General features: G+C 40.5%; 1 protein-coding gene across 3 annotated transcripts in view; it reads right to left on the bottom strand.

The window, feature by feature from the left end:
- The window catches only part of HERC2 (HECT and RLD domain containing E3 ubiquitin protein ligase 2), a 200821-nt gene that overhangs the window by 160487 nt on the left and 21710 nt on the right, over positions 1-18624 (bottom strand). For all 3 annotated transcript variants that reach the window (XM_050919178.1, XM_050919184.1, XM_050919190.1), the window contains one exon: positions 13531-13668. In XM_050919178.1, coding sequence (XP_050775135.1) covers positions 13531-13668 — 138 coding nt within the window. The remainder of the gene's footprint in view (positions 1-13530; positions 13669-18624) is intronic.

The following is an 18624-nucleotide window of genomic DNA, read 5'->3' as shown; positions in this document are numbered from 1 at the left end:
AAACGGGACAATCTCAGGCGACCAAGTATTCTAAATCTCAAAAGTTAGTACGACAAAGACAACTATTTTTCAATTTGCAATTTAAAAAAATGCAAAAAACAGCACTGTTTAAAGTATGTCCTGTGCCCTATGCAAGTGTATTCTAAGAATATACTACTACTACTACTGTTATTACAGCTAAATCTGACTTTACTCCATAAAACTCACTTGTCTTCTTACATACACACACTTCAGTAACAGATATATAGAATAGCAAAGATAAGGTTATTATGGAAAGCTATTTTCTTACATGTGTGAATAAATCCGAATCTTAATAGTTCATTAATGTAGTCTCAATATGTGGTATAAAGTATGTAAGTGTTCTAAATAAGCCACTTAGACAGCAAATTTCTATCATCTAGCAGACCTTGTAGACAGTACTCTTATGTGCAGCCAACAGCCTTATATAAGGTCTGTTGCTTGCATTTTATGTGCTGATATACGTTATCTTATGTTTCCTAGTATTCATAAAGCAACTCTCAGAAGCTCCAGGATCACTGCCAAGGACTGCTGGGCTTACAAAACAAGAAGGGTTAGAAATTAAAGGATATCTTGAGAACACTGCCAAACAAAACATGTTTAGAGACTGAATGTGTGCTGCGCTGTATCACTCAAAGAGTTCGGAGCTGTCCAAACAGAAAAGGCAAGGTCAATGGCTCAAGGAGCTCACAATCTAATGACAAGGGAGTAGGGGAAAGGAACACACATACTGTAAATATATTTTAAATATAAGTATGAGCATGCTTAATTACCATGGCAAATTTCAGTAAAAGTTATAAAAAGTTTCTTAGCAGGCTTCCTTTCTATCAACTGTCTGATCACTAAAGGCCATCTCACATTGCTTTTCACTAAATTACAGCACCCTTAATATTCTCCAGCCTGACCAGTTACCTAGCTCATAGTAACAAACATAAGTATTTTGATTTAACAAATTTATGAGTATTTGAATCCAGCTTATGACACAGAAGAACTCCTCACCCACAGTGCAATGGTGTTTGTGAACAGCAGTGAACGACAGTGCTAACAGAACTACATCTGCAGTTTGGGGAACCCCATTTCACAAAACATTCATAAGAACGGCTTTACTGGGTCAGACCAAAGGTCCATCTAGTTCAGTATCCTGTCTTCTGACAGTGGCCAATGCCAAATGCCCCAGAGGGAATGAACAAAAACAGGTAATCATTGAGTGATTCACCCCTTTCGCCCATTCCCAGCTTCTGACAGAGCTAGGGACACCATTCCTGCCCATCCTGGCTATTAGTCATCGGTGGACCTATCCTGAAGGAACATATCTAGTTCTTTTTTGAACCCTGTTATAATTCTTGGCCTTTATAACGTCCTCTGGCAAAGAGTTCCAGAGTTTGACTGTGCATTGTGTGAAGAAATACTTCCTTTTGTTTGTTTTAAATCTGCTGCCTATTAATTTAGTGACCCCTAGTTCTTGTTATGAGTAAGTAACACTTCCTTATTTACTTTCTCCATATCAGTCATGATTTTATAGACCCCTATCATATCCCCCCTTAATCATGTCTTTTCCAAGCTGAAAAGCTCCAGTTTTATTAATCGCTCCTCATACGGAAGCCATTCCATACCCCTAATTATTTTTGTTGCCCTTTTCCAATAGACATCTAGCACACCCCTCAAATTACAGTCGTAACAGTTACATGACACTCAGTCAGTATAATCTCCCTGTAAATTCAGGTCTTTGCAATACAGTACATTTTATGTACTGCCTCTCTTTTGCGAGATGTCGTTGCATATGTAGCAGCAAATTCAAATGATCATTTCTGCAGCCATATCACATTACAAACTCATGTCTAATTTTCTGTCTATCACTTCATCCTCATTTTCAGCATTATCTATTCAGGTTTTTCCTTTTCATTGTGGGTATATTCAATTCCCTCACTCTTGCTTCCCCCCCCCAAAAAAAAGTATTTTGCATGTATTCATCTTCATTATTTATTTAGACATGAAAATGCTCCTAGCTCTGGATCCTGGCATCTTTAATACCTTTTTAAAATTACAAGTAGACCAAAAAACCAGCAGCAACCTGAATTATATTCACCTATAATTAGATCTTAAAACTAAAGAAAAATACGAGAAAAATATCCCATCTTCTCTAAATACTAACCATTATGCAATGCACACCTCATCAAACGTCCCCTTAGAAATGTGCTCTACAAATTTTCTTTCATGAAATATACCATATACCACAGGCAATTTACAAGATGTGAAACTTCTACAATAATCAAGAAAACCAAAATAAAAGCTGCTGCAAAAACAGAAAGTGTAAAAATATTGTGAAGTGAGATGCACAGACTGTGCGCCTGGCTACTTACTGATGTAACCATAGCCTCCCAACCTTTATTTTGTAAACAAGAACAAGGAGGGAACATCTTGTAGTGCATGGCCTTCTGTATTTCAGAGTATCATAACAGAACTTCTTGTTTGAGATTAGCATGTCAGCTTTACTTGCTGCCTCCCGTAAACAATCTGAAGAGGTAAAATCAGTATTCTCCTTACCCTCCCCAACAGAAAATCCTATCAGCTTCCAAAGGCTAACTCAGAGATGCAGCAGTGAATTAAAAATAGCCATCCAAGAATAACCCTTCTGCATTTTACTAAGATGATTTTATTAACTGTGGCCTTTTTGACAGCTGATTTAAATATACATATTTAATCATGCCCTGACCTAACTTTCCCATATACTTTTAACTACAACCCACCTACTCTTCCTTTAATGGTCATGGAAGAATAATAAAGTTCAAAGGAGCTCTGGCTGTGACACAACAAGGAAGGGAACTCATTTAGATTTCCTTGTAAGCATCAGTAAATGACTCCTACATTTGGGAAAATACGTTTATTCTTTCAATATAAGTGTTAAGCACTTCTGAAGCCTGTCCCCTCTGCCATATACTTAGGGAATAGCCAGTACTGTATGATTCTTGACCCGGAACACAGGATCTATATAAATATGGCATCTAGTGCCAGACTCAGCAGGTCTACAGAGTAATATTCAATTAATGGGTCATTCATAATTCCTAACAATTGACAAAAATTAAATAAATTGAGGCAGCCCTTAAAGTGACCTCCAAGAGCAAAAAATAGATAAAAGTTGTCAGAGGAAAAAAAGTCCTATTCCAAATGACACACAAAAACAATAAAAGTATAGACAGTGATAAATTCATGGAAGTGACCACAGAGGCCAGCTGGAGATCACTTCCATTCCCCAAGCACCAGGAGGAAGACTAGATCCCACCACAACAAGTATCACAGGAGCAGTTTCTCTTAAAAACACCAAAATTTAAGGCTTTTACAAAGCCAGATTTAACCCCACGTAGCCTTTACTGCAGTTAGCACTCTAAATCTGGAATAGTCATGACTACACAAACTGTGACTAAAGGTGCAACTATGGTAGGAAGAGCCGCGCTACTCTCAAGGTGCCCATTGTGCACACACAGGCTATTGTTACTACAATGGTAATTGTTAGTTCCTAAATGTTAAAGCACTACATACAGGGTATAACCTATATGTATAAAAAAAATATCAGATACTGAGATATTTTGATAATAGTCAGCAACTAATTAGGCAGAAACTGTTACCAGGCTAGGTTTTAAGTACCGTGAAGGTTCTATTCTATTTTATGTAAAGTTAACTTACAGGCATTTGACCTCACTGAGATTCAAGATCTTTAAAGTAAATCCATATGAGTTAAAATACAGATTTTAAGAACATTTTATATCTTCTCATACTATACTTCCATAGCCTCATATTGCTTCAATTTTGTGGAAGCCTTCTACAGAAAAAATCACCTTCAAATACAGATTATGCATCAAGTATTTCAGGCCCAACAGTAGTTTTGAAAGCAATAAAAATTGAAGCAAAGACTGGAACAGCTATTTTAGACTGCTAATGGTAGCTGTAATGTCATTCTGGCAGAGACTGCAGGAAGTTCAGATACCTTAGAACTGAGGGAAATAGTGATTATCTGTTTTAATAAGAGCATTTTTTTTTCAAAGTTAGAAATGGGTAAAAATGTGTATGTGTAATCTTCCACTTATTCTGCAGTTCCCATTTAAGTGACTTGCATTCATCATCAGAAAGATTTAAATACATTATGGATATGATCAGGGAAGTGGCAATTAATTTTAATATTACCAAATTATTTCAAGTCTAAATATCAACCTGTACAATATTACTGCTGAAGAACTAAATATACTGTGTTAATAGTAACATATGATTCAATTTCAGCTGAGAAGAACAAAAAACTTATGCTGAATGAAAGGGAAGATTAAACAAAGTTATTACACAAACATACGAGACCATGATACAGAGACCGCTCTGGTACATTTTACTTCTGCAATTATTTCACAAATCCTGGAGCTGTGCTACTTAACTAGACTACTACATGCAGGGTGAGAGATACAATGGTAGCCTGAAGAATTAAGCTCTCAAACTGTGGTCAGTGGAACACTTGTCGATTGTCTGCAGATAGATGGCTGTTTTTCAAGGGTACATGCTCCTCATTTCCAATGGCTTTATTGCTTTTAAAAGACTGCCAAAACATTAAATGGCTTTCTAACGGTAAGCAGTTGCTATGAACATGTTGTGCAATTGTGAATGGGCAGTCAGGTAGACCATGAGATCATCTCTGGTCTGACATGAAGAGGTCTGTTGAATTGTCAAGTTAACAAAGGAATCTATAGTGTATATGACAGGGGTGCACTTCAACCTATACATATCCAAAAGAAAATCAAACAATCCTTGGCAAAGATCTATTTTAAGAACATAGCAACACGACTACGCTTGCAAATACATATTAAATGATAAGTTGAAATTAAATAGAACAGGGACATTTTTTCTCAAGGGTAACCAAGCTTTGGATTTTCCATTCTTATAGGTAATGGCTGAGTTAGCCTTACCGGAATTCAAGAAAAACTGGACAGTTAATTGGATACCAGTTGTCTTGAGATATAAATGGGATTAAATGCTTAAATTTAAATGTTTCAATAAGACGAGTCTTGTTAACATGAACATTTTCCACAGAACATTTTCTTTTAACTTCTTCAGAAACACTGAGCAATGATCATCCATTAAGATAAAGTGGACTGTAAGACATTACTAGTTTCCCACAATAATATGGAAGGGTGTTTTTGTTTGCTTCAGGAGGTAAGGGTGTAAGTGAAGAAAGGAAAGAGTAAGCATTCACAGACCTTCATCCTTCTACTTATTTGTATTTCTGAATCTTGGCCTAACAAAATTCATTCTCTTAAAGAAGGAATATTAAGTGAGCAATATTTTTCCTATTAATTATCCTTTTTACTATAATTTTAAAAGTGGTTATAAAAGGATATATTATTCAATTACAGATTTTTTGTAACTATTTTGTATGTAGATAAAGTATTCGACTTAGTCCATTAACTCAGTACTACTAACAACCCATAAAGCGTGGAACTTCTAGGAAATTTTCCTCATAATCCAGAAAGATTTGAAAACTGTTGCTATAACATGTGTATCTACAATATCTCACTGAATCTATCCTGGTAATTCTCATCTTCCCCAGTGGACACTGTCTCTAAAGTGACTTCCTGATGCAATTAGCTTTACTAGCAGTACCAGAAAACAAGACACATTAGTATCTAAAAATAGCAAACTTGTCCCCATACACCTTAAATCCCCTGGAATCCTGTGTAAAAAACAATGGCTTACAAACACTTAAAACTTATGAAGTCACTGCTGGTACAAACCAGTTTTGACTACACAAGGAAGCTATCAGTTTTATTTTATTTATACAATTCTTGTTCATTTAAAGCAGGGGTAGGCAACCTATGAAACGAGTGCCGAAGGCGGCACGCAAACTGATTTTCAGAGTCTAGGGGGCTCTGCATTTTATTTTAAATGAAGCTTCTTAAACGTTTTAGAAACCTTATTTACTTTACATACAACAATAGTTTAATTATATATTAAAGACTTTTAGAAGGAGACCTTCTAAAAACGTTAAAATGTATGACTGGCACACAAAACCTTAAATTAGAGTGAATAAATGAAGACTTGGCACATCACTTTTGAATGGTTGCTGACCCCCGATTTAAAATTAATACGCTACTACGCTACTGAAGGATGTTAAAAAAAAAAGTTGAATAGAAAAGTAGTATTTCTGCTTCAAATCACTTAAAATGTGAACTATACATCCGATTTCAAAAAGTGAATGGAACTCGAATAAAGTAATTCCATCCTTGTGTACATGTAGCATTTCATGCTTTAATAAAATGCAACGTGACTAAATTAGGGGCTTTCTTCCTGACTTTTATAGTTGAGTTTTTACATGTATAAGCGTTGTATCAAAATTTTTGCTTTTGTTTTTTTAAGAGAAAACACTGACTAATGTCAGATGACATCAAGTAAATGCACGGAACGAGAACTACATTTAAAGCAAATAAAAATAGCTTAGTTTAGCTTACTGACTGTAGCTTTATTTCTTCAGTCTTTTTCTTAAAACCATGCTTTATGCTTTTTTCTACAAATTGAAATGGCATTTAACTTCAGGAGAAAAGTTGCACTTTTGGACTTAGAACAGTAATGAGCTATATAACCGATTATTATTTAAGTATTACGTAAGTACCTGAAAACAGGTTTGAAGGTAAACAGTGTCTGATTAATTTGACTATCTAGGCTCTTCATCACATTTTTCTAAAATAAAAATAAAAATATCCTTATGAAGACAAGGACAAGCAGAGGGCAAAAAACTGCAGATACAGTACTCTGTTCACTACATCCATTTAAGAACAGCAAGTTAGCAATAGGCTAATATATCTCAAGTGTGCTAAAGTTTATTAAACACAGACACTCTGTGTAGGCAGCTGGGCAATTTAAGTTAGATACATGAATTGGGAGTTAAGACCATACAAAGCCTCTAATTGAATTCTGACACTACCATCATTTGCTGGATAGAAACACTGAAAACTTACAGTATTTCTAAAACATTGTTTAGAAAATGCATTTTTCAGTGCATTTTATATATTCTTAGGGCTTGGCTACACTTGCGAATTACAGCGCAATAAAGAAGCCCTGGGTGCACTAGCTCACTACCCGACAACACTGGCAAGGCACGTAGAGCGCTCTGACTCCACAGCTACAGCACTGCTGGTACTCCATCTCAGCAAGTGGAATAACGTTTGCTGCACCCCTGCTGGAGTGCCACAGCACCAGTGAGGACGAGGTGTTGCATTACTGCACTCTGATCAGCATCCAGAAAGGTCCCATAATCCTTTTAAGTCAAGTGGCCACTCTTCTTATTGTTTTGAACTTGCTATAGGAAGGTGGATATGCTGTTTGAAAGCTCTGCTTCTGACAGCGGGCTGAGACAAAGCAAGCATTAGTGTGGAATGCTGTGTGTGAAAGAAAGGGGCGGGGGGGGTCTGCTGCTGTCTGAACTTACAAGACAGAAGGCTGACATGCTCTCAGCCCCCCAAAAACCCACTCTCTGTCCCCCTACAAACACACAACACACTCCCTGTCACACTCCACCCCACCCCCCCACCCCATTTGAAAAGCACGTTGGAGTCACTTACATGCTGGGATAGCTGCCCATAATGCACCACTCCCACTGCCGCTGCAAGTGCTGCAAATGTGGCCATGCCAGTGCGCTTGAAGCTGTCAGTTTGGTCTGCAGCGCTTTTCCTACTGTGCTCTATGAAGGCGGGTTTAACTCAAAGCGCCCTACATCTGCAAGCATAGCCGTGCCCTTATTCAGGATTCATTTAGTGACTTTAAGGCACTATAACCACTGTAGTTTTTCCAACTCCTTTAATAACTAGCAGCACTGCAGGACTCTGCAGATTAATGCTATAACTAAGGGGACACCGCCATCACCACGCTCTGGCATAAAATACACTGAAGAAAAGGAAGGATACCAAGAATGAAAGAGGACAATGTATACATAAAGTAATACAAGATTAAAAGGCTACTTCTCCAACCCAAAAGAGATTCTGTACCATTGTAGAGCATGTTATTTTCCTATTTCATGTCCAAGAAAGAGAGAAGCTGCACTTATATATACACACACCTTTGCATCACTGGAACCTCAACAGTACAAAAAAGAGAAAAGTATAATTTGGAAAATAAATGAAAGCTAAAGTTTTAAGGAGAAGCAATACAAAAATTAGGGTGGTTAGTAAGTAATAAAATTAGGATTTTTCCAAGGGAAAGCAAGGCAAAAGGCAGCTTGAAATGTTCTTCTCTCAAACTTAGATTAGTAAGGACTGAATGTAAAATGGAAAGAGAGTAAGAAGCCACTGAGTAGTCAAATCTGCATGTCATTACCTCAAATGTCTAAGATTTATACTATGGTAACAACCAAAAGCCCTAATCAGAAGGGCCTCATTGTTCTGAACGAATATGTATCTATCATTGCTGCCCCAAAAACGTGACAAAAGGGCTCATTCTAATTTACCTGCTGTTCTGGCAGAGTAAAGGGCTTTAATGTAAATTACAAACAGGCACAAACTGTTTCTCCCCTACTCAGGCCTGCGCCAGTAAGATCGAAGCCAAGAGCACTACTCCCCTAAGACATTCATAGAAAGGCATTTTCTACCTATACTCTTAGTAAATATGGTCTCAGGCCTGTGAAGTTACACATACAGGCGGTCCCCTGTATCAGCACTGACTGGCTTTTCACGGGTTCATGGGGTGTACCTGTGCACATCTTTGGCAGGACAGGGGGAGGGGGCTATATTATTACACCCGTTGTAAATGCTTACAAATGGTTTTATAATGTAAATGGTGCATTGTAAAATTGAGTGTAACTATTGGCAAAGGCTCACTGACAACACAGTCAACTTGACTGATTTTGTGAGAGGTGAAGAGACTGACTTTAAACCCCTCTTTAATAACAATTGTTAAATATCTCCATGCTTGAAACAGGCTCCGAACTCCAAACTTCCCACTGCATATTAGCAGCTGAGGAAAAAAAACAAAAAAAAAAAACAAAAAAAAATCAAGTCTCACAGTCTGAAATTTTGGCTACTGTTGCACAAAATACCACTTATTTCTTAAATAAGATTTTTCATTACTAGATTTCAAAGTGCTTTGAAATCTAGTAAAGTGCTATTATCCCCATTTTATAGATGAGGAACTGAGGCACTGCATGCCTTGTCCAAGGTCATCAGGAAGTTTGTAGCAGAGCAAGGAACTAAATTCCAAAGTCCTAAGCTAGTGCCCTAACCACTATAAAATATAGCAGAGGGAAAAAAGTTTATTTTTCAGTTTGGGTGCCTGTGCACTTGACAACTTTGTGTGGTCAAAGGCTAGCTATTTGAAAACGTAGTCAGTTTCTCCCATTTCTGTAGAGTCTTCCACATAGTAACAAGAGAGCAAAGTAATTTTTTTAAAAAGAAAAAAGCAATTGTAAAGCCACAAAAATTGGCAGAACTCCTGAAAGGTAGCTGTTTTTAGCTGTGTGTACATTAGATAAAAGTATGTTTTAATTCACTTTAGAGCCACCAATACTACAGCTCAATAATAATGTGCATAACAAGGAGTAGGTATAGTCTAAAGACTTGTCTACACTTGAAAGTTGAATTGCATTAGAGTACGATTTTAAAGCACAACAGCTATTCTAGCAAAGCTCCACTTTGAAGACAAGCCTTAACATATTAATATTAACTACAGCAGAGTTCTCATTCTGCTATAATGAGGACTAAAGCATGGATCAGAAAGATCTCATTCTTTAGTTCACTACCGCACCAAGAAAGTTTTAAACATACACCCCCTACCTCTCTTTCTCCTTGCTTTAGGATCCTACTCCCATTTTAGATTACAAAGACCATGGTCTACAAACTTTGGTCAACACAAGTTACATCAGTGTATAGATGCCAAAGTTTGTATATCATGGGGGCGGAGGTGGAGCAACTCTCTGCTAACTGAAAACCAAACATGAGTTCAACAACGGAGCTGAGCATTTGAGGGTGGTTTTGAAAGAAAACTTTAATAGTCAGCTGTAATAGGGTTCTGTGCTGGATTATTCTCCGGGCCTGAAGTTTTGGGTTGTACTAGAAATTGCACAGCGCTTGCTGTACATTTATAAACATTTTAGATGATATTTATTACTAAAGCTTTGAATTATGTGGTGCTTGCTTTACATTTATAAATATGACTGGGTGTTTTCTTGAACTATAAATATAGAGCACCACAGAATTCATAAGTACTGAGTGCTCTGAATACCTTTGTGCCTTCAACAATAAATGGTGTGAAATAAAGATCATTTTATTTTCAAAAAATGAAAATTTATTGAATGGCAAAAACTAGGGAAAAACAACATGCAAAACAAGCAGCAATGCAATATAAACTGTAAACATACATTAATGGGGGAATGAAATTGGAAAGGGAGCAAACACTTCTAATCCATTTCAGTGCAAATAATCTGTTGTAGCTTAACATACACCAACCATGGTTCTCACACATCAGTGTATGTGAAGGTGTCATTTTCCCCAGGCTTAGAGATGGAGGAGTGCAGAACGCAGGGGGAGTAAAGAGCTGCTACCACCGAGTTCTCTAAAGACTGCAAAGCGTGAGGAGTCTGGGTATTTGGATCTGTAGGTCAACTCAGACCTACAGCATTTGTGTTTGCCGATTGAGAAGATCCATAATGTCCTGGTACATCTTCCTCTCCTTTTCTTGGGCCTCTCTTCCGTCTGCTCTGTCCTTTTCCCTGTTGTCTGCCATGAGGGCTCTCAAGGTCTTTTGCTCAGTCAGATGCAGCACTGGCTTGCAGGATTTCACTAAACAGGTCCTCCTTAGTCGCCTCTGTCTCCTCATCAGGGGGAATCCCACAAGGCTGAAAAAGCAGTTGCTGTAGATAATAAAAAAAAAAAAAAAAAGGAAAAAAAAAGAGAGATCTCTTTGGACTTACACTCACAACAGCAAGGGAAAGATCAGCTTCAAAACTCCCTCCCTTTTTTCCCGTAACAACATTTAGTAAGACATACTTATTGAGATGTCAGCTTTGAAGCGCCTCTGCACAGCACTGATCTCCAGTTCTAGCTACAGTGAGTACAGGCCACCAGAAACAAGAAATTCTGGTTGAAACGAAACAAAATTTTGGTCTCTATTATATGGGTATAGGTAGGACCCTACCAAATTCATGGCCCACTTTGGCCAATTTCACGATCATAGAATTTTTAAAATAATAAATTCCATGATTTCATCTATTTAAATCTGAAATGTCATGGTGCTACAATTGTAGGGATCCTGACCCAAAGAGCAGTTGTGGGGGAAAGGGGTCTTTCCCTTACTTCTGAGCTGCTGCTGGCAGCAGCACTGCCTTCAGAGCTGGGCATCTGGAGAGTGGGGGCTGCTAGCCAGGATCCCAGCTCTGAAGGCAGAGCCGCCAACAGCGGCAGTGCAGAAGCAGGCTCTCAGTCAGCAGCCGTCACTCTCCAACTGCCCAGCTCTGAAGACTGCAGCGCAGAAGTAAAGGTGGCATGGTATTGTATTGCACCCTTACTTCTGCACTGCTGCTGGAGGGGGCGCTGCCTTCAGAGCTGGGCGCCGGCCAACAGCTGCCGCTCTCCAGCTGCCCAGCTCTGAAGGCAGCACAGAAGGGTGGCAATACCACAACTCTCCTAAAATAACTCTGTAACCCCTTGCAATTCCCTTTTCGGTCAGGACCCCTAATTTGAGAAACACTGGCCTCCCCTGTGAAATCAGTATAGTATAGGGTAAAAGCACCCAAAAGACCAGATTTCACAGGGGTTGACCAGATTTCAAGGTCCGTGACGTGTTTTTCATGGCCGTGAATTTGGTAGGGCCCTAGATATAAGGAAACAGCACTGAATATTGGCACGAATGTTCCAGATGATGGTGATTTTAGCAGATCTCATTCCTATGGTTAACAACGGCAAAGGGTTCAGCTGGTGCTAGCCTGTTTACTGCAATGGGGCCAGTCAAACAACACAGGGTGGCCTGGGAAAGGATCCTACCACAGAGAAAGCAAGCAAATTGGCCTTGAAACCTTTGGAAAAGGACTGAAGGGTATCTCCATGAAAGTTTCATTGAGCTCTCTCAGGATGCTACAAGGGGCATCCTTATGCACAAAAACAATCTGCTCCCTGTTGCCCCCTGCATAACCCAACAGGGGAATGAACAGCACACACCACATCCACCTCTGTTTGCTGTACTGCTACCTCTTCCCATATGAGTAAAGCAATGGGAAAAATCAAAGCATGTGCCATGACACAAGTGGCCATGTGCCCGGTGCCATCTTTAAATTTAAAGATTGTAATGGAAAATGCATACACACACTTACCCAAGATCTCTTCTCTTCATAAGAATCATCACTGCTGGGCTGATGGGTTTAGCTACATGGTGGTGAAGTTTCAAAGAGGTCATGGCTTGTGACATCACTGGACATATTGATGAGTCTCCTCACCTCCTTTTCTTCCCCGTCCTCCCCGCTGTTCATGGCAGGGGTCTACATCTTGGGCTCTTTTGAAATATCCAGAGCAGTCCATGGGGCGCTGGTAGAGTCTCCACCAAGAATGGCATGCAGTTCATTGTAAAAGCAGCAGGTCTACAGCTCAGCACGAGGTTAAACATTGGTCTTCCTGTCACAGTTCCTTCGCTTTCATGAAGTACTGCTGCTGAAACTTCTCACACCCCTTTGCCAGCATCCTCTATGCAATCTGCTCATAAATATTCACGTTTCTACAGCTCATCAGTAGCTGTGCCTGCACAGCATCTTCTCCCCACAGGCCAAAGAGATCTAACACCCCCTGTTTATTCCAGGCAGGGGAATGCATCTAGTGCGTCCAACTAGCATGGTCAGTTACACACCGCAAGGGAGAGCTGTGAGGTGGGCAATCAGGAAAAGGCATTTCAAAATGTGTGGAGGAGATTAAAGAAGGTGGTAGCCTCTAGTCTTCATGATCCCTGGGCAGTAGCATTTAAAGGGAATGGGGCATGTGGGACAGCTGCTGGAGGACTATTGGGATTAATATAGATCATATAGCATCTACACTTCCACTGCATTGACCTCAGTAGGTCAGCCATGGCTCTCTACCGTTCAGGGAGCGATTTTACTGCAATCACCATAACAGGTTGCTTACGTCTGTTGGAGACAAATTTAAAATGTAGAGACTTGCACAAATAGGTTGTCTCGTGTCAAACTAACTTCATAGTGCAAGGTACAATACTATACTGATGTAGTAAAATCTGTCCAAATCTCTGGACACACCTGAAACAAAAGCTCAGAGAGGTGTGAACTCTCCTTGTTCATGTTAATGAAGTTAACACCAAAACCTAAAGATGGCAAATTTAAATGTTAACATCATTAACTATTTTGGTACTGATCATTTAGCACAGCAAAAGTATTCAGCTAACGTGACAAATGCAATCAACATATGCATTTGATCTAACTAACCCTAATTGTTTCAATTAGCCATCAATGTAAAGTATTTAATGCCATAAAAAGAATTACTGAAACATTCATAATACCTGGTTGTTTACCCCACACCCAACTCTCAACAATCGATTTGGCCCTATAAGTAGGTAGTGGAGTTTCCTCTTCATCTTTCTTTTCTTTGTCATTTTGTTCTTCCTTCTTTGATCCAGTCTGGCATTCAGTGCTGTCATCTAAAGAAATAAAAAACTGAACCAGTTAAGCTATTTTTGAAAAAAAGAGATCCATCCATTTATTTGCTTTAGAGTACCTTTGTAACCTAGAACCAAAGTCAAACTGTTCTCAGATTCACAGCACTACTGTCATAAACAGTGAGATGAGAAAGAAACAAGTGCTGATTAAGCTGCCACAGGTGCTAGGTTTCACATTTCACTAGACAACATGCTGACCCTTCTTACCTAGAAATCCATAAATCACTGTTAAAAACTGCATTGAAGGGTAAGGATTTTTCAACATAACAAACAGATGGTAAGCCTACTACAGATCACTTTTTACTGGTATATATTTTGTTTCCAATTATTTTTATTTCACATCAGTCTACATAGATTACTTGCTTTTGTTTTCTATGGACAACATGACAAACAATTTAACAGGCAACAATTGCCTCTGTTTCAGTGTCCAAAGTAAACCCATACAAGTGGTGGTTATTCTAATGTTATGCATTACGTCTATACGTAATTATATACACATTCATTGTACTAAATGTATAACCAAAATTAGACAGTAGGAGGACCAAAAGAATCCCACCATGGCTAAACAGCAGAATGATGGAGGTCACTGGAGACAAAAAAGCATCCCTTTAAAATTTGGAAGTCCAATCCTAATGCAGAAAATAAGGAGCAAAAACTCTGGCAAGTAAAATATAAAGTAAAGCCAAGAAAGAATTTGAGAAGTAACTTGCTAAACACAAAGAAAGTAATAGTAGAAAACATTTTTAAAGTATATCAGAAGCAGGAAGCCTGCCAAACAGGCAGTGGGACTACCACAAGACTTAAAAGGTGTAGTGGATCACCTAGAGCCAAGACATTTGAACGGATTGCAGGACCGAAGAGCTACGTGGCTCATAGGGATGACTGTAATCAGCACCAGTGGAAGGTTGCAGGGGTGGAGTGTGAAAGGGAGTCCTTTTCCATCCAATGCTGCAACTCGCGACTGTGGGAGGGACCTTGGCAGGGTTCGGGGAACTTACTTGTCCTCTCAAGGGATATATAGGGGGAGGGGAGAATGGTCACTTACCCTTTCCTCTAAAGATCAGGAGACACCAAACTGAGTGGGATAACAGAACTAAGATATGTGGGGGGAACGGAGGGACAGCGGGAAAGAGATCTAGTGTCCTAGGAGCTGTGTCAGGGATGTCTGGGGTAAACCCACTTACAGAAGTCAGTGACATTACACAGCTGTCACAAGCTAGTCTTCAGTTACTGGAGCAGCTGGGAGCTTTCCGAGGGGGCGGAGGTCTAGAGATGGTAATAATGGGCAACAGCCAATAGTCAGTCAGGGCAGACCCCTCGCCATGGGGCAGGATCCCTTAATCAGGAGCTGGAGGCAGGGCTGGCTCCAGGGGTTCTGCTGCCCCAAGCAGCCAAAAAAGAAAAAAAAAAAAGCCGCAATCGCGATCTGCAGCAATTCAGGAGGAGGTCCTTCGCTCTGAGCGGCAGTGAGGGACCCTCCACTGAATTGCCGCTGAATAACTGGCCCCTCTCTGGAGTGGCCGCCCCAAGCACCTGCTTGCTAAGCTGGTGCCTGAAGCCGGCCCTGGCGGGAAGATATAGCTGAGTAGTCTGCAAGGCTCATACTGATAGGGAACGTGAATTCATGGGACAGAATTGCTGCTCCAGGTATGCTGAGGTGGCAGATAGGAATTCACCTTCTCAATACTACTAAGGATAAAATTTTGAGAGGCGAATATACAGACATATTATTACTGTTGCCCAGAGAGGCACTGACAGACAGTAAAGCTGGGCAGAGCAAGCAGGACAATAAAATGCCTAAGTGACCAAAGGTGGTTAAAACATATGAAAACCAGGAAGTCTCCTTCCTGATCTATGCAGGCCTTACTGCAGAGGCTTACACAGACAGAAGGCTAGCATTATTCAAATATATGGATATACAGTAAAAGTTCTCTTATCCGGCATGTTGGGGGAATGAGGGATGCCCGTAAATCAAAAATCCTGGTTAATTAAGAAGGGACTGGGGCTCAGGAGGGGGTGCGGGGCATGAGCTCTTGGAGGGAGTTTGGTGCAGGATAGTTAGTAGGGGCATGAGAGGCATTCTGAGGTGCCAGATCTCGGCGGTGCTCACCATGGGCATCTCCCTGCAAATGGCGACCTGTCCCTGCTGCTTCTAGGTAGAGGCACAGCAAGGCAGCTCGGAGAACTGTCTCTGTCCCCAGGTGCCACCCCAGCAGTTCCTACTGGCTGCAGTTCTCAGCCAATAGGAGCTGCAGAGCCAGCGCTCAGGGTGAGGGCAGCGGACATAGCGACCTAGAAGTGCCCCCCCAAGAGCAGCAGGGACAGATTGCCATTTGTGGGGAGATGCCAAAGGTGAGCACCGCACAGATCTGGCACCTCAGAAAGCCTCCCATGCCCCTACTACCTATCCCTTCCCGCACCAAACTCCCTCCCAGAGCCTGCGCACCGTACCACCTTCCACACTCCAAACCCCTCATGGCTGTTCCTCCACCTAGGAATGGCAGGGACATGTCACAGGTTCCGGGGAGCCACGTGGAGCCAGGTAAGAAGCCTGCTGGCCCTGCACCAACTGAACTATAAACCAGACTTTCACTTAAGATCAGAAATGATGGTTGTAATAACCTTAGTCCCAGATTTGGACCTTAGCGTCCAAAATATGGGGGTTAGCATGAAAACCTCCAAGCTTAGTTACCAGCTTGGATCTGGTACCTGCTGCCACCACCCAAAAAATTAGAGTGTTTTGGGGCACTCTGGTCCCTCTGAAAAACCTTCCCTGGGGACCCCAAGACCCAAATCCCTTGAGTCTCACAACAAAGGGAAATAATCCTTTTTCCCTTCCCCCCTCCAGGTGCTCCTGGAGAGATACACAGACACAAGCTCTGTGAATCCAAACAGAGTGACTCCCCCTCTCTGCTTCCAGTCCTGGAAACAAAAAGTACTTTCCTATTCCCCCAGAGGGAATGCAAAGTTAGGCTAGCAATCCAACACACAAATCTCCCCTTGATTTCTTCCTCCCACCAATTCCCTGGTGAGTACAGACTCAATTTCCCTGAAGTAAAGAAAAACTCCAACAGGTCTTAAAAGAAAGCTTTATATAAAAAGAAAGAAAAATAAGTACAAATGTTCTCTCTGTATTAAGATGATACAACACAGGGTCAATTGCTTAAAAGAATATTGAATAAACAGCCTTATTCCAAGAGAATACAAATCAAAGCACTTCAGCACTTATATTCATGCAAATACCAAAGAAAAGAAACCATATAACTTACTATCTGATCTCTTTGTCCTTACACTTGGAAACAGAAGACTAGAAAATAGAACTACTTCTCCAAAGCTCAGAGAAAGCAGGCAGGCAGACAAAAGAAAAAAGACAAAGACACAGACACTCAATTCCCTCCACCCAAAGTTGAAAAAATCCAGTTTCCTGATTGGTCCTCTGGTCAGGTGCTTCAGGTGAAAGAGACATTAACCCTTAGCTATCTGTTTATGACAATGGTTTATAGAGCTTTCCTGTGGGAAAGGGTTTATGACCATAAACTGAGATCATGACTAGAAGTATGCTTTCCAGATAAGTTTGGGGAGTGACCAAACTAGTTCCTCAGAGACAAAGGGCAAGCAGATGCCTCAGCCAGATGTAAATAAGGCTGATGGACCATTCCCTGCTAAGCACCCATTCTTTGGCAAGAAAAGGGGCAGGGGCAAAATAAATAAATAAATCTACCTTTTAGCAAACAATATGGAGTTTCCTTTTACAACTGCTTTTTGCCTTCCCCCCAGCTGGAAATGTTTTCAAGAGGAAGACAAACTATAAAAAGCAGTAGCAAACACCCCAAGACACCTGACTCCCACTGCTCACATCATTCTCTGCACCTGAGAAGACCAAAGGAAACAGCCATTGGATTCTAGGGGAGGAGTCCTGACCTGACAATTTGGTCAGTAATCTGCTAGAGCATGTGGTGAGAAAGTTTACTTTGCAACTAAGATAGTTTCCTAAGTAGATACTAGTAAACATTTTCTCTTTATTTTTCTGGTAACCATTTCTGACTTTTATGCCTCTTCACTCATATTCACTTAAAATCTTTGTATTTAATAAACTTGTTTTTATTGTTTTATCTAATCCAATGTGTTTAAACTCAAGTGTCTGGATAACTTCTTTAAATAAGAAGCAGACATTAGTCCCTTAACAAAATGGAGGAACTAGAACTGCTGGTGCAGGAAGTGAAACCAGATATAGATATGGGCAGTGTTTTCCAGCAATAAAAACAGAGTGATTTCAAAAATTTTCAAAGCTGTATATTCCAGAAATTTCAGATATGAATTATTTTAAATACAAAAAGTACACGTATTGACAAACATGAGCAATATGTAATCCTTTACAGCACGAAAGTGCACTGGTGGAGGGGGCAGGAGCCAGCTGTGTGCAGGGGAGGGGGCAGATGCTGGGACTGAGGGCTCGAGATAGGGGAGATGCATGGAGGAGAGGCACTGTGGACACTGCCGAGAGCAGGTGTAAGCACCGTCCACTCTGCAGCATGGCGAGGGAGCCTAGCACCTTGCTGGCATATGCCCTGCCTGCCCAGGAGAAGCTCCATGGTGGTTTTGTCAAGCCCAGACCCTGTGTGAGGAGAGAAGTTGGCGGCAAGTCTCAACAGCAGCCAGCCCCCAGCCTCTACCCTGCGCTCGGGGAAACCCCACACACATCATGTCTGCCTCGCACCCTGGAGATGAGGGTTTTTTTAAAAAAGATAATTCTTTTATTATGAAAAGTCATCATTTCTGAAAATTAAGGTCTCCTCTTAGGCCAACAGAGAACGGCTGCATTCCTAAAAAGCCAAAAAAGAATTCAATGGAACAGATTGGAGAAAGCAGTAACCTATAAATCCTAGTAAGTAGCTCCCTCCTATTTATTCAAGAGCAACAACACTATAAAGGAAAGTT

The sequence above is a fragment of the Gopherus flavomarginatus genome, chromosome 1 (assembly GCF_025201925.1).
Source record: "Gopherus flavomarginatus isolate rGopFla2 chromosome 1, rGopFla2.mat.asm, whole genome shotgun sequence".
Classification (NCBI taxonomy): Eukaryota; Metazoa; Chordata; order Testudines; family Testudinidae; genus Gopherus; species Gopherus flavomarginatus.
Note: the sequence above shows the minus strand (reverse complement) of the source record. Positions and strands in the feature narration are given on the sequence as shown.